The sequence below is a fragment of the Mustelus asterias genome, chromosome 8 (genome assembly GCF_964213995.1).
Source record: "Mustelus asterias chromosome 8, sMusAst1.hap1.1, whole genome shotgun sequence".
NCBI classification, from domain to species: Eukaryota; Metazoa; Chordata; class Chondrichthyes; order Carcharhiniformes; family Triakidae; genus Mustelus; species Mustelus asterias.
The window spans coordinates 120,113,729-120,130,349 of record NC_135808.1 but is presented as its reverse complement, the minus strand read 5'-3'; the positions used below and the strand labels follow the sequence as shown (position 1 = coordinate 120,130,349).

The following is a 16,621-nucleotide window of genomic DNA, read 5'->3' as shown; positions in this document are numbered from 1 at the left end:
CCAATTAAAAAATATTGGCAAGCCATTGTCTGCAGTCCCTCCCACAAACTCCATCTCTCGACCTGGCAATTATCAGAGGCTGAATCAGACTGTTTGCAATCATCTTCGAAACTATTTGACCCATAGATGAGGTGTTGGCCACATATCCATAACCATTACTAAGGCTGCCTATTTCCTCCTTTATAACATCAACCAATTCCAACTTTGCTTCAACTCAGTTGCTGCTGAGACCCTCACCCATGTTTTTGTTAACAATGGACCTTGCTGTTCCAGTGCACTCCAGGCAGGTCTCCCACATATTACTCTCCATAAACTTAAGGTCATCCTTAAACTCTGCCACCATGACTTAACATGCACCAAATCCTAATCACCTATTGCCCGCATGCCCGCGGACTTATTAGGGATCTGAAAATTTAAAATCAAACAAGGTTATGATTTTAAAATTCTCATCATGTTTTCAATCCCTCCACGGTCTCACCCCTCCCCATCTCTGTACTCTCAGCAGCTCTCCACAAAATGTGTGCTCATCCAATTCCTGATTTGATTTGATTTATTATTGTCATGTGTATTGGGATACAGTGAAAAGTGTTGTTTCTTGCATGCTATACAGACAAAGCATACTGTTCATAGAGAAGGAAAGGAGAGGGTGCAGAATGTAGTGTTACAGTCATAACTAGGGTGTAGAGAAAGATCAGCTTAATATAAGGTAGGTCCATTCAAAATTCTGATGGCAGCAGGGAAGAAGCTGTTCTTGAGTCCTTGAGCATTCACTGTTGCCTGTGCTTTCACTTGCCAAGGCCCTAGGCTCAGTAATTCCCTCCTTAAACACCTCCACCTCTCTACCTTTTCAATGCTCTCTTTAAAGCCTTTGACCAAGCTTTTGGTCATCTGCCCTAATATTGCCTGATGTGTCTCGGTGTCTAATTTTGTTTGATAATGCCTTTGAGAAGTATTAAAATAAAAACAGCTGCGTACAGAGTGGCCAAAAATAGTGGAGAAACAAGTGATTGGGAAAAATTTAAGAAACAACAAAGAGAGACTAAGAAAGCGATAAAGAAAGGAAGGATAGACTATGAAGCTAGGCTAGCAATTAATATAAAAAATGATAGTAAAAGTTTTTATAAATATATAAAAAGGAATAGAGTGGCTAGAGTGAATGTTGGACCCTTGGAGGACGAGAGGGGGGAGTTAATAGTGGGAAATGAGGATTTGGCTGAGTCTTTAAATACGTTTTTTGTGTCGGTCTTCACGGTGGAGGACACAAATAGTTTGCCAAATATTAACGATAGAGGGTTGGCAGCAGGAGAAATACTTAATACGATTAATGTTACCAGAGAGGCAGTGCTGGGTAGACTAATGGGACTGAAGGTGGACAAGTCCCCGGGTCCGGATGGAATGCATCCCAGGGTATTGAAAGAAATGTCAGAGGTAATAGTGGATGCGTTAGTGATTATTTATCAAAACTCGTTGCATTCTGGGGTAGTGCCGGTTGATTGGAAAACGGCTAATGTTACGCCGCTGTTTAAAAAAGGAAGGAGACAAAAGGCGGGTAACTATAGGCCGGTCAGCTTAACGTCTGTAGTAAGGAAAATGCTGGAATCCATTATTAAAGAGGAGATAGCGGGGCATCTGGATAGAAATGGTTCGATCAATCAGACGCAGCATGGATTCATGAGGGGAAATTCGTGCTTGACGAACATGTTGGATTTTTATGAAGATGTGACTAGGGCGGTTGATGGAGGAGAACCGGTGGATGCGGTGTTTTTGGATTTCCAAAAGGCTTTTGATAAGGTGCCCCATAAAAGGCTGCTGAAGAAGATTAGGGCACACGGAGTTGGGGGTAGAGTGTTAAAGTGGATTGGGGACTGGCTATCCGACAGGAAGCAAAGAGTCGGAATAAATGGGTGTTTTTCCGGTTGGAGGAAGGTAACTAGTGGCGTGCCGCAGGGATCGGTACTCGGGCCGCAACTGTTTACCATTTATATAGATGATCTGGAGGAGGGGACGGAGTGTAGGGTAACGAAGTTTGCAGACGACACAAAAATAAGTGGAAAAGTGAATCGTGTGGAGGACGGAGAAGATCTGCAGAGAGATTTGGACAGGCTGAGTGAGTGGGCGAGGATATGGCAAATGGAGTATAACGTTGAGAAATGCGAGGTTATACACTTTGGAGGAAATAATAACAAATGGGATTACTATCTCAATGGAAACAAATTAAAACATGCTACCGTGCAAAGGGACCTGGGGGTCCTTGTGCATGAGACGCAAAAGCCCAGTCTGCAGGTACAACAGGTGATCAAGAAGGCAAATGGGATGTTGGCCTATATTGCGAGGGGGATAGAATATAAAAGCAGGGATGTCTTGATGCACCTGTACAGGGCATTGGTGAGGCCGCAGCTGGAATACTGTGTGCAGTATTGGTCCCCTTATATGAGGAAGGATATATTGGCATTGGAGGGAGTGCAGAGAAGGTTCACCAGGTTGATACCGGAGATGAGGGGTTTGGATTATGAGGAGAGGCTGAGGAGATTGGGTTTGTACTCGTTGGAGTTTAGAAGGATGAGGGGGGATCTTATGGAGACTTATAAGATAATGCGGGGGCTGGATAGGGTGGAGGCGGAGAGATTCTTTCCACTTAGTGAGGAAGTTAAAACTAGAGGACACAGCCTCAAAATAAAGGGGGGTCGGTTTAAGACAGAGTTGAGGAGGAACTTCTTCTCCCAGAGGGTGGTGAATCTCTGGAATTCTCTGCCCACTGAGGTGGTGGAGGCTACCTCGCTGAATATGTTTAAAGCGCGGATGGATGGATTCCTGATCGGTAAGGGAATTAAGGGTTATGGGGATCAGGCGGGTAAGTGGTACTGATCCACGTCAGATCAGCCATGATCTTATTGAATGGCGGGGCAGGCTCGAGGGGCTAGATGGCCTACTCCTGCTCCTATTTCTTATGTTCTTATGTAAGTGTTTGGAGATGCGTTACCATGTTAAGGGTGTGATATAAGTACTGGTTGTTGTTGTTATTATTTATTGAGTACCCAACTTGAGTCCCAAACAAAAACAGAAAATGCTGGAGAAACTCAGCAGGATCTGACAGCATCTGTGGATGGTGAATAGAGCCAACAATTCAAGTCTGGATGACCCTTCATCCACTCTGACAAAGGGTCATCCAGACTTGAAACGTTGGCTCTATTCTCTCCCCACAGATGCCGTCAGACCTGCTGAGATTTTCCAGCATTTTCTGTTCTTTTGTCTGTGGTCAACTTGTCTGGCAGAGAGTGATGTGTGCAGATCACATTTCAGAAATTCAGGTGAACTCACAATTTTCACCCATTAAAATTATGGGTGAAAGAGGAAGCAGCAAAGACAAACATTAAGCCTATTGTGGTGAAATATCACAGAATGTACTGAGAATCCAGATAAAGAGCCACAAGCTGATTACACATGAGATCATTTTCTCCCAATTTAGTTAATATATCTCGGGGGAAGAAAGTCGCCTGATGAAGGAGCAGGGCTCCGAAGGCTCATGATTTTTTCCAAATAAACCTGTTGGACTTTAACCTGTGAGACTTCTTACTGAGCCCACCCCAGTCCAACAACGGCATCTCCACATTAGTGGGGAGAAAAACACCTTCCCATCAATCCCCATCCTGTCACATCATTGGATCAAACCTTGAAATAATCCTTCACCACCGTAACTGGATGGTCATTCATTCTTTATCTGCAGAGGTTTTTCCTCACATCATTTCTCATTATTTATCCTCCGATCAGTTTAATCATAAATCCCTTATTCTACGCTTCTAATATTAAGGCTTATGCTCAAACCCTTTTGACTTCCCTAATCAAGTCTAGAATTTAACTTCTTGCAAGGCAAGAATTTGGGTTTTCCCAGTCTTTAGTCATAACTAAGTCCTTGTGTAGCTGACATCAGACTTCTAGGTCTTCCCAGTACAACTCAGATGATGACTGCTTTTCATGGAATCATAGAGTCGTAGAATCATATAGTGCAGAAAAGGCCCTTTGGCCCATCGCCTCCGCACTGACAAATTAGAAACACCTGAACTCCCACCTAATCCCATCTACTAGCACTTGGCCCATAGCCCTGAATGTTATGATGTGCCAACTGCTCATCCAGGTACTTTTTAAAGGATGTGAGGCAACCTGTCTCTACCACCCTGCCAGGCAGCGCATTCCAGACTGTCACCACCCTCTGGGTAAAAAGGTTTTTCCTCACATCCCACCTAAACCTCCTGCCCCTCACCTTGAACCTATGTCCCCTTAAACTAAGGGGAACAGCTGCTCCTTATCCACTCTGTTCATGTCCCACATAATCTTGTACACCTTGATCAGGTGAAAGTGGAAAGTGACTGGCCTGGATGAGGTACCTGGACAAGCACTCAGATCCTGCGTGGATCAGCTGGCGGGGGTATTCATAGACATCATCAACCTCTATTTACAACAATCCGAGGTCCCTATCTGCTTCAAGAAGACGGCCATCATCCCAGCGCCAAAGAAAAGCCAAGCAGCGTGCCTTAATGACTATCGTCCAGTGGCTCTGAAATCCATCATTATGGAGTGCTTCAAAAGGCTAGTCATGGCACGAATCAATTCCAGCCTCCCGGATTGCCTGGATCTGCTGCAGTTCGCCTACCACAGCAACAGTCCACAGCAGATGCCATCTCTCTGGCCCTGCACTCAACCCTGGAACACCTAGAGAACAAAGACACCTATGTCAGACTCCTATTTATTGACTACAGCTCAGCCTTCAACACCATTATTCCTATGAAACCCATCTCCAAATTTCATGGTCTGGGTCTCGGCTCCTCCCTCTGTGACTGGATCCTGAACTTCTTAACCCACAGACCACAATCAGTAAGGATAGGCAACAACACCTCCTCCACGATCATCCTCAACACCGGTGCTCCACAGCTGTGTTCTCAGCCTCCTACTATACTCCTTATACACCTATGACTGTGTGACCAAATTCCCCTCCAACTTGCTTTTCAAGTTTGCTGACGACACCACCGTAGTGAGTCAGGTCTCAAACAATGATGAGACAGAGTACAGGAATGAGATAATCTGGTGAACTGGTGCGGCAACAATAATCTCCCTTAATGTCAACAAAATGAAGGAGATTGTCATCGACTTCAGGAAAAGTTAAAAGTTAAAGTTTATTTATTAGTCACAAGTAGGCTTATGGTGGACTTTCACACTGCAATGAAGTTACTGTGCAAATCCCCTAGTCACCACACTCCGACCACCTGTTCGGGTACACTGAGGGAGAATTTAGCATGGCCATAGCATGCAACCAGCACGTCTTTCGTACTGTTGGAGGAAACCGGAGCACTTGGAGGAAACCCACCCAGACACAGGGAGAATGTGCAGACTCCGCACAAGCCGGGAATCGAACCCGGGTCCCTGGCACTGTGAGGCAACAGTGCTAACCACTGTGCCACCATAAGGGTAGTGGAGAACATGCCCTGTCAATAGGGACGAAGTAGAAATGGTCAAAAGCTTCAAGTTTTTAGGTGTCCAGATCACCAACAACCTGTCCTGGTCCCCCCATGCCGACACTATTGTTAAGAAAGTCCACCAACACCTCTAAATTCTCAGAAGACCAAGGAAATTTAGCATGTCAGCTACGACGCTCACCAGATGCACCAGATGCACCATAGAAAGCATTCTTTCTGGTTGTATCACAGCTTGGTATGGCTCCTGCTCTTCCCAAGACCGTGAGATGCTACAAAAGATCATGAATGTAGCCCAATCCATCACGCAAACCAGCCTCCCATCCATTGACTCTGTCTACACTTCCCGCTGCCTTGGCAAAGCAGCCAGCATAATTGTGGACCCCACGCACCCCGACCATACTCTCTTCCACCTTCTTCCGTTGGGAAAAAGATACAAAAGTCTGAGGTCACGTACCAACCAACTCAAGAACAGCTTCTTCCCTGCTGCTGTCAGACTTTTGAATGGACCTACCTCGCATTAAGTTGATCTTTCTCTACACCCTAGCTATGACTGTAACATTACATTCTGCACTCTCTTGTTTCCTTCTTTATGAACGGTATGCTTTGTCTGTATAGCGAGCAAGAAACAATACTTTTCACTGTATACCAATACATGTGACAATAAATCAAATCAGATCAAATTAGGTTGCCCCTCAGTCTTCTCTGCTCCAGTGAAAACAACCCAAGTCTACCAACCTCTCTTTATAACTTAAATGATCCATCCCAGGCAGCATCCTGGTGAATCTCCTCTGCACCTCCTCAGTGCAATCAAATGACAGGAAGATCAGGGTCATGCTTACAGATGGAGTGAATGTGTTTCGCAAAGCTGACTTGAAACATGAACTCTGTTTCTCTGTCCACAAATGCCGCCAGATCTTGAGGGGCCTTGGGAGGGTGGATGTGGAGAGGATGTTCCCTCCTGTCGGAGAATCTAGAGCCAGGGATTACTTTATAAAAATAATGGGTCAATCATTTAAGAGCAGAATCTTTGAATATTTTTAAGGCAGCGCCAGATAGATTCTTGATTAACAAGGGGGTGAAAGGTTATCGGGGTTAGGCAGGAATGTGGGAGTGAAGTTACAATCAGATCAGCCGTGATCTTATTGAATGACAGAGCAGGCTTGAAGGGCCTGGTGGCCAACTCCAGTTCCTAATCCATGTGTATGGATGTTCAAATAAAGTTTATTTATTAGTGTCACAAGTCGGCTTACATTAACACTGCAATGAAGTTACTGTGAAAATCCCCCAGTCGCCACACTCCGGCGCCTGTTCGGGTACACTCAGGGAGAATTTAGCATGGTCAATGCGCCTAACCAGCACGTCTTTCGGACTGTGGGAGGAAACCGTAGCACCCGGAGGAAACCCATGCAGACACGGGAGAACATGCAGACTCCGCACAGACAGCGACCCAAGCCGGGAATTGAACACGGGCCCCTGATGCTGTGAGGCAGCAGTGCTAACCATTGTGCCACCGTGCCGCCCTGACCTGCTGACTTTTTCCAGCATTTTCGGTTTTTATTTCAGAATTCCAGCATCTGCAGTATTTTGCTTTTATTATACCAGTTAAAAACAAGTTCTTCTGTTTGCTCTGATTGTATGTATACAGCAGTTTAATGTTAATGTGGTCATTTACTGTGTGAGGCTTGCATAGTCTGCAGTCAAAAAACAACATAATAAAAGAGCTCCTTGAGTATCCTGAATGGAACACATCTTGTTAGAATAGATTTTTACATTTATTCTTGGGATGTGAATATTGTTGGCAAGCCTAACATTTACTGCTATTCCTAATTGCCCTTGAGAAGGTGGTAGTGAACCACCTTGTTGAATTGCTGCATCCCAATGTGGTGTAGGTACATCCACAATGCTGTTCTAGGGCTTGACCCAGTCACATTGAAGGGATAAAGGAAGTGCCAGGCAAAGACCATCTCCAACAAGAGGGAATCTAACCATCGCACTTGACATTCAGTGGCATTATCATCACTGAATCCCCCACTATCAACATCCTGGGGTTACCATTGACCAAAAACTGAACTGGACTAGCCGTGTAGATACTATGGCTACCAGATCAGGTCAGAGCCTACGAATCCTGCGGTGAGTAACTTACTTGCTGACTCCCCAAAGCCTGTCGATCATCTACAAGGCACAAGTCAGGAGTGTGATGGAATACTCCCCACTTGCCTGGATGAGTAGCGCTTCAACAAAACTCAAGAAGCTTGACACCATCCAAGACAAAGCAGCTCGTTGATTGCTACCCCTTCCACAAACATTCAATCCCTCCACTACCAATGAAAAATGGCAGTTGTACAAGATGCACTGCAAGAGCTCACCCCCCAAGGTTCCTTAGGCAGCTCCTTCTAAAGCCACGACCACTTCCATCGAGGAGGACAAGAGCATAAGAACATAAGAACATAAGAAATAGGAGCAGGAGTAGGCCATCTAGCCCCTCGAGCCTGCCCCGCCATTCAATAAGATCATGGCTGATCTGAAGTGGATCAGTTCCACTTACCCGCCTGATCCTTATAACCCCTAATTCCCTTACTGATCAGGAATCCATCTATCCGTGATTTAAACATATTCAACGAGGTAGCCTCCACCACTTCAGTGGGCAGAGAATTCCAGAGATTCACCACCTTCTGAGAGAAGAAGTTCCTCCTCAACTCTGTCCTAAACTGACCCCCCTTTATTTTGAGGCTGTGCCCTCTAGTTCTAGTTTCCTTTCTAAGTGGAAAGAATCTCTCCATCTCTACCCTATCCAGCCCCTTCATTATCTTATAGGTCTCTATAAGATCCCCCCTCAGCCTTCTAAATTCCAATGAATACAAACCCAATCTGCTCAGTCTCTACTCATAATCAACACCCCTCATCTCTGGTATCAACCTGGTGAACCTTCTCTGCACTCCCTCCAAGGCCAATATATCCTTCCGCAAATAAGGGGACCAATATTGCACACAGTATTCCAGCTGCGGCCTCACCAATGCCCTGTACAGATGCAGCAAGACATCTCTGCTTTTATATTCTATCCCCCTTGCGATATAGGCCAGCATCCCATTTGCCTTCTTGATCACCTGTTGCACCTGCAGACTGGGTTTTTGCGTCTCATGCACAAGGACCCCCAGGTCCCTCTGCAGCAGATACCTGGGAACACCACCAGCTGGAGGTTCCCCTCCAAGTTACTCAGCACCCTGACTTGGAAATATATCGCCATTCCTTCACTGTCACTGGGTCAAAATCCTGGAATTCTGTCCCTTGCAGCACTGTGGGTGCACCCGCACCTCAGGAACTGCAGCAGTTCAAGAAGGCAGCTCATCACCACCTTCTGAAGAATAACTATGGATGGGCAATAAATGCTGGCCAAGCCAGCAATGCCCACATCCCATAAATGATTTTTAAAAAAAATCCAAGTCAGGATGGTGTGTGGCTTGGATGAAAATTTGTAGGTGTTGGTGTTCACCTGCTGTACTTGTCCTTCTCAGTGGAAGAGGTCTGGGTTGGAAGCTGCTGTTGGAGAAGCCTTGGTGAGTTGCTGCAGTGCATCTTATAGATGGTACACACTGCTACCACTGTGCGCTGGTGGCGAAGGGAGTGAATATTTATGATGGTGGTTGGATGCTAATCAAGCAGGCTGTAACAGGAGTCGGCAGTTATAAATATTCAATGATTTACATTGCATTACACACACATTATTTCCTGCTGTAAAGGGACAGCCTCATCCATACAGAAGCAATAGACTGTGAATGCTGTTAATCTGATATAAAAACAGATAATGCTGGAGATACTCAGCCAGTCATGCATCATCTGTGAAGAGAATGAGAGAGAGAGGAAGAATATACAGCACTTTTCACAACTATCAGGCATCTCAAAGTACTTCACAGCCAATGAAGCATTTTTGAAGTGTAGTCACTGTTGTAATGTAAGAAACATGGCAGTCAATATTGTGCACAGCAAACTCTCACAAACAGTAATGTGATAATGACCAGCTAATCTGTTTTTGTAATGTTGATTGAGGGGTACATTTTGGCCAGGAAAGTGGGTTAACTTTCCTGCTCTTCTTCAAAATGGCGCCACTGTTCCCTTTACATCCATCCATCTTTGGGTAAGCGTTCTCCAAGGCGGCCTTCAAGACACACGACAACAAAGAATCGCCAAGCAGAAACTGCTCGCCAGGTTCCGCATGTATGAGGATGGCCTCAACCGGGATCTTGGGTTCACGTCACACTACATTTAACCCCCACCATTTGGCCTGGGCTTGCAAAATCCTACTAACTGTCCTGACTTGAGAGAATTCACATCACTTTAACATGTGATTACCCCTCTCTCCGCTCGCACTGTCCATACCTGTGAAGATTTGATTACCTGTAAAGACACGCATTCCAACCATTATCTTGTAATTGTATCTTTGTCCATATATGCCCTGTTTGTGAACCCACCTTTCCACACACCTGATGAAGGAGCAGTGCTCCGAAAGCTAGTGATTCCAAATAAACCTGTTGGACTTTAACCTGACGTGTTAGACTTCTTACTGTGTACATCCAAGCAGACAGATAGGGCTTTGGTTTAATATCTCACCCAAAAGATGGCACCTCCAACAGTGCACCCTCAGTACTGCATTGGATTTGAAGTTTGTACTCAAGTGTTCAAGCGAGAAATGAGAGTCATCGTTTCAGATTGACGACACTTCATCAGAACTGGGGAAAGTGAGACACACAGCATGTTTTAAACAAGTGAAAGAGTGGAGAAAGAATGGGTGGGAAGGTCTGTCATAGGGTGGGTGACTGGAGAGAGTAAATGACAGAGTTGGTAGTGCAGGCCCACCTCTTGTTTTTGCTTTCGGATGACATCTGTTCATCGTGCTGCTATTCAAACCTTCTTCAAACCATTTTTGTTCAATACGTTCGCCACTCTCCACATTATTAATTGGCCACAGGTATTTGGTGAATTGATGCTGTTCACTTATAGAGTCACCCAATAGTGAAGCTGTATTAAAATTGCAGCGGTGGTTCTGAGTATGGATATCATTCATTAGCCTGCTATTTGCCATCCATCACGAGCAAGGAAGAATCAACCATGTCACTGTGAGATATTAATCAAACGTGATTATGTTTATCAGAATATAGTTCAGGTGTCAGGTTTCTAGTGACCTGGAAGCTGAAGGACCACGTGCTCAATGCAACAAGAAAAACAGTCCACTGTTTGTTACCTTCTCTGTTCATGTTCTCTCTGGATGTCTCTAAAAAAGAACGCAGTTAGATCTGTGGCGACACTCTGTGAAGCACTGTAAATACAGAGCTGGCCTTTGGAAGGACAGCGGTCCAATCACTCGCTAAGTTTTCTTGGGGGAATCTAGCGATACAGGGGAATGTTAACCAAAAAGCTTGGTTCTGTTTAGCTGGTAATTGGTGGTTTTTGCCAAACACCTGTGGTCTGGGAGTGATGGACAGCACTGCATGGCTGCCTGTGTGTAATTCTGGCAAGAGCAACATCAGCCTTCATCTTAATGCTGTAGGTCTATTGAAATGAGTGGTTGAAAGGAATAAAGGCTAATAGTGTAAAAGGAGAGCTTGTGGAGATTGGCCAAGAGTGAAGATCTATTAAATATCCAATATTTTTGGAAATGGCAGGCACTGGACCATAGGTAAGGCATGATAAGAGCACAGAAGGTAGTATGTACAGATTTGCTGATTCTTTTGCCTCCATGAAACTCCTCATATATAAATTCTAACAGAATAGAGTCAGTTGACTCTTGAGAAATTTGTTTTGTTTGGAATAAACTGGAGCACACTATCAGGAATAGAACAATATAGTTAACAGATTGTCACCACCCTTTGAGAGTGTTTACAGCAGGCTGGCTTGACAGAACAGTTGGATTGCAAAACTCTTTTCAACTTGTTCTCCTGGCTCTGGCAGTGAGTGCATCAGTTTTGATTGTTGATGGTTTAAAACATGAAAATTAATTTTGAAAGATCACACATTTGTGTTTTTGATGTTATATATATTTTGTGTCCTGTGGCGAATATGGTGTCCTGATGGGCAGCATTGCTCGAGATTCATCTTTTGTTCCTTTACTCGTCTCTTTACCATTCCCTTTAGACCTGCATCACCAACCCTTTTGACATTTAGGGGTGGGACTTTCCTGTCCCGCCCACCACGAAAATCGTAGCAGGTAAGGGGCGGACCATTGCAAAGGTCAGTCGACCTCAGGCAGGATTTTCCAGCCGTACTCGCCCCAAAATCGGAAATTCCTGCCTGAAGTCAACGGACCTGTGCATGGTCCACCCCACGATTCCCATGGCAGGCGGGATGGGAAAATTTCCCCCCTTAATCTCTCCTGTCTTCCACTCGATCAAGGACCTTCCCTTTTCTTCTTATTCCAATCCTTACTGCCCCCCCCCCGCCTCACTTGCGTAAACCTATTACATCTCTAACTTGAAAGGTCATCAACCTTGAAACCTAACCCTGGCCTCTCTCTCCACACATGCTGCCTGACCTGCTGAGTATTTCCAACATTCCCTGCCTTGTGCAGTTACAGAACACTTTATGTTTGGGAAACGAAGGCTCCAGTTGGGGGAATAAAGGACCTAGGATTAACTTTATCTTTCAATTTGTATTTTTCCCTTTTGTGTGGACTGTCACTCAACCCGACAGATCAATGGCACAGCGGGTTAGCACTGCTGCCCCACAGTGCCTGTGACCTGGGTTCGATTCCTGGCTTGGGTCACTGTCTGTGTGGAGTCTGCACATCCTCCCTGTGTCTGCTTGGGTTAGGTAAAGTTTATTTATTAGTCACAAGTAAGGCTTACATGAACACTGCAATGAAGTTACTGTGAAATTCCCCTAGTCGCCACACTCTGACGCCTGTTGAGGTCAATGCACCTAACCAGAGGGTCTTTCAGACTGTGGGAGGAAACTGCAGCAGCCGGAGGAAACCCACACCCACACGGGGAGAATGTGCAAATAGGCACTGGAGTGTGGTGACTAGGGGATTTTCACAGTGACTTCAGTGTAGTGTTAATGTAAGCCTACTTGTGACACTAATAAATAAACTTTTTAGAAAAATGTACTGAACACAGTTGGAGGAGCAGACAGCAATGTGTTGTCAGACAGCAATCGCCACGGCCAGGAGATGGAAGGGGTTAAAATGGAAAAGAAATTGTCCTCTTGGAGCTGGGGACTATACAGCTGGTGTTCTGACTAACCATTGAAAAGAACTCATGGCAATCGAAGACTGCGCTAAATTCCCGCGGGGTCACTGAGACTTGGACGTGGGAGATGTCCCCATTCTTGGCCATAAGTCACATTTCGTTCCTTTAGCTCCACCCTGGATAGAGTTTCGCAGAGGCCGAGGCGGGGAGATGGTCGCAGGATCTGTTCGCCCCCTGGACCTGACCCTGCGGAGTGTCTGAGCTGTCAGCCAGCTGAGAGCACCGGAGCTTCCCGAGGGAGAGCGGGGCTGGACGCTCGCTGAGTCCTGCAGCAATGAGCCGGGCCACCTTCTTCGAGGTAAGGAACTGGGGCTGGGTAACGGTGAAAAAAATATCAAAATATTCTCTCCTGTGCGGCAATATTGAAAGAGAATTTGTGCAAGAGAACACCATATCTATGCCAGCGTTTATTGCTGTGTAATCTGTTTTAATGCTATGGCTTTATAGATGGTGGATAAAAATGCTAGTAGGTTAGGCTGTAAATTTTGGTATTCTAAGTCCTGACACACTCAAACTGTACTTGGGGTGCACCCCATACTGCAAAACCTGAACCCATGTGAGCCCCAGTCCTTTATTTCTGTGTGGTGCTGTCAGTGTCACTTCTATACATTAGGAGACAGCACATTGTGGTGTCAATGTTACCCCGTTCAGTACAAAATACCCCATGGATAAACCGGGTTTAATAAACGCAGCTTCTACAGTTACAAATCCTGAATTATGCAAGAGGGTTAAACTGGGTGATGATGGGTTTTAGAAGATGTTATACTCACCAGTAATGTATTCATGGGAAGATATTAGCTAACACGAAAGGTTTGACATTCAGGCAAAGGATTTAACTTTATTAGTGTCACACGTAGGTTTATATTAACACTGCGGTGAAGTTACTGTGAAAATCCCCTAGTTGCCACACTCCAATGCCTGTTTGGGTACACTGAGGGAGAACTTAGCATGGCCAATGCACCTAACCAGCACGTCCTTTGGACTGCGGGAGGAAACCGGAGCACTCGGAGGAAACTCACGCAGACATGGGAAGAACGTGCAGACTCTGCACAAGACAGTGACCCAAACCGGGAATCGAACCCCGATCTCTGGTGTTGTGAGACAGCAGTATTAACCACTGTACCAGATTCCAATGATATTGGAACTGGGGAAGAGTGAAGCAGCTTTGGAGAGAAAGGTCTAGGGGCTGCGGGAGACCAATAGGCCCCTCAAGACTGTTCCTCCATTCATTAAGGTCAAGGTCAACCTGATCTTGACTTCAGTTCCATTTTCCTGTTCATTCCCCATAACTCTTGACCCCCTCCTTGAGTTCAAAAAGCTGCCACTCTCAGTCTTGAATGTATCCAATAATGCAGCTCCTTGAGATAAAGAATTCCAAAAATTCACCACCCTTCGAGAGAGGTTCCTACTCACCTCCCTTTCCTAGAATCCCTACAATGCAGAAGGAAGCCATTCGGCCCATCGAGTCTGCACCATCTCTCCGACAGAGCATCTTACTCAGGCCGTATCCCTGTAACCCCACATATTTATCCTACTAATGTCCTTGACCTACACATCTTAGGACACTAAGGGGCAAATTACCATGACCAATCCACCTAACCTGCACATCTTTGGAGTGTGGGAGGAAACTGGAGCACCCGGAGGAAACGCACGCAGATACGGGAAGAACGTGCAAACTCCACACAGTCACCCGAGGCTGGAATTGAACCTGGGTCCCTGGTGCTGTGAGGCAGCAGTGCTAACCACTGTGCTGCCCTTCAAATGGACATCCTTTTTTTTTCTGAAACTGTGTCCAATGGATCTAGATTCCTGTACGAGGGGGAAACATTCATTCAGCATCCATCCTGTCAAGCCTCATCCTCAGAATTTTACATTTTTTAAGTGTATTTATTCACAAAGTGTTGCTGGCTAGGCCCACCTTTATTGCCCATCTCTAATTGCCCTTGCGAGGTATGGTGGAGCTGTCTTCTTGAACCACTGCAGGTCATTTGGTGTAGGTACACCCAGAGTGCTGTTAGAGAAGGAGTTCCAGGACTTTGACCAAGCAACAGTGAAGGAATGGCGACATATTTCCAAGTTGGGGATGGCGTGAGGCTTGGAGGGGAACTTGCTGGTGCCCCCATGCATATATTGCAATTAGACTGAATCATGGAATGGCTAACTCTCCAGAAGACCAATCCACCTCGTGCCACTCCCTGACCTTTCCCTGTCGTCCTGCACATTTTTTTTGTTTCAGATGATTATTGAATTCTTTTCTGAAGGCCTTGATTAAATCTGCCTCCACCACACTCCCAGGCAGTGCAGTCCAGCTCCTGACCATCTGCTGCGTAAAAACGTTTTGCCATTGCCAATAATCTTAAATCGGTGTCCTCTGGTTCTTGAATATTCCGCCAATGGGAACAATTTCTCCCTATCTACTCTGTCCAGACCCCTCATGATTTTGAGTGCCATTATCAAATCCTGTCCTGCTGATTTCTCTTCTGCAGGAAGAACAGCCCAGCTTGTCCAATCTATCTTCACAACGGAAAATCTGCATCCCTGGAAGCATTCTCATGCACCTGTTCTGCACTCTATCCAATGCCTTCAGGAGTGGGGCAGCATGGTGGCACAGTGGTTAGCACTGCTGCCTCACAGCGCCAAGCACCCGGGTTCGATTCCCTGCTTGGGTCGCTGTCTGTGTGGAGTCTGCACGTTCTCCCCATGTCTGCGTGGGTTTCCTCCGGGTGCTCCGGTTTCCTCCCACAGTCCGAAAGATGTGCAGGTTAGGTGGATTGGCCATGCTAAATTGACCCTAGTGTCAGGGGGATTAGCAGGGTAAATGTGTGGTGTTACGGGGATAGGGCCTGCATGGGATTGTGGGCGGTACAGACTCGATGGGCTGAATGGCCTCAAAGAACAAAGAACAGTACAGCACAGGAAACAGGCCCTTCGGCCCTCCAAGCCTGTGCCGCTCCTTGGTCCAACTAGACCAATCGTTTGTATCCCTCCTTTTGTACTTTAGGAATTCTATCCTATCTTCCTACAGTGTGGTGTCAAGATACTCCTGGCTGATCCAGGGCTGGTTTATCATGACTTCCTTGCTTTTGTATTTTATGCCCCTATCTATAAAGTCCAGCTTCTTGTACACTTTATTAAGCACTTTTTTAACTGAGACTGTCATTTTCAATGATTTTAGTACATATACCCCAAGGGCCCTCTATTCCTGCACCTCCTAATTATACCCTTTATTTTATATTGCCTCTCCTTTGACTTCCTACCAAAATGAATGACTTCACACTTCACCGATCATTCTTCTAAACTTAAAACAACCCCTTCATCCCAGGAATCAACCTAGTGAACTTTCTTTGAACTGCCACCAATGCGTTTACATCCCTGCTTAAATAAGAACTGCAAAATTGTACGCTGGACTTGTTTTTAACTGTCAGCAAGGCCTTCAAGATTGAATTACAGACTTTAACTCTCATTCCAGATGCTCAGATTTTAGACAATGTAGATCATCAATTTCAACCACTAACTCTGTGAGCAGTTCAAGTATTTTATACCTTATAAAATCATAGATTCATGCAGCACTGACAGAGGCCATTTGGCCCATCATGGAAGAGCTTTCCAATTTGCCACCATTTAGATAAAATGATGCCCACACCATGCTCTCATGCCAATGGCTTGGCTTGTGTGGAGCAGCACTTATTTAAGGGTGTTAGCATGGGCACCAGGCGCAATATTTCTCTGAACTCCCCGCAGCCACGTGGCAACCTGATGGTCCCCGTGCAGGCAGAGCACAAGCTGCCTCCTTTATATCACCATGTCTGTGCAGTGACACAAAAAAACCCAAAAGGGGCCATGCACTCACAACAAATCACTCATGCACTTCCAAACAAAAATGGAGGGAATGTTGGTTAGGGGCGTGTGCCGGAA

The 16,621-nt window shown here is 45.6% G+C and overlaps 1 protein-coding gene across 1 annotated transcript in view; it reads left to right on the top strand.

The window, feature by feature from the left end:
• Positions 1-12,679: 12,679 nt before the first annotated feature.
• LOC144497487 (very-long-chain enoyl-CoA reductase-like) overlaps positions 12,680-16,621 on the top strand; it is a 78,999-nt gene continuing 75,057 nt past the window's right edge. The window contains exon 1 of the mRNA XM_078218827.1: positions 12,680-13,004. Coding sequence (XP_078074953.1) covers positions 12,981-13,004 — 24 coding nt within the window. The 5' untranslated portion in view covers positions 12,680-12,980. The remainder of the gene's footprint in view (positions 13,005-16,621) is intronic.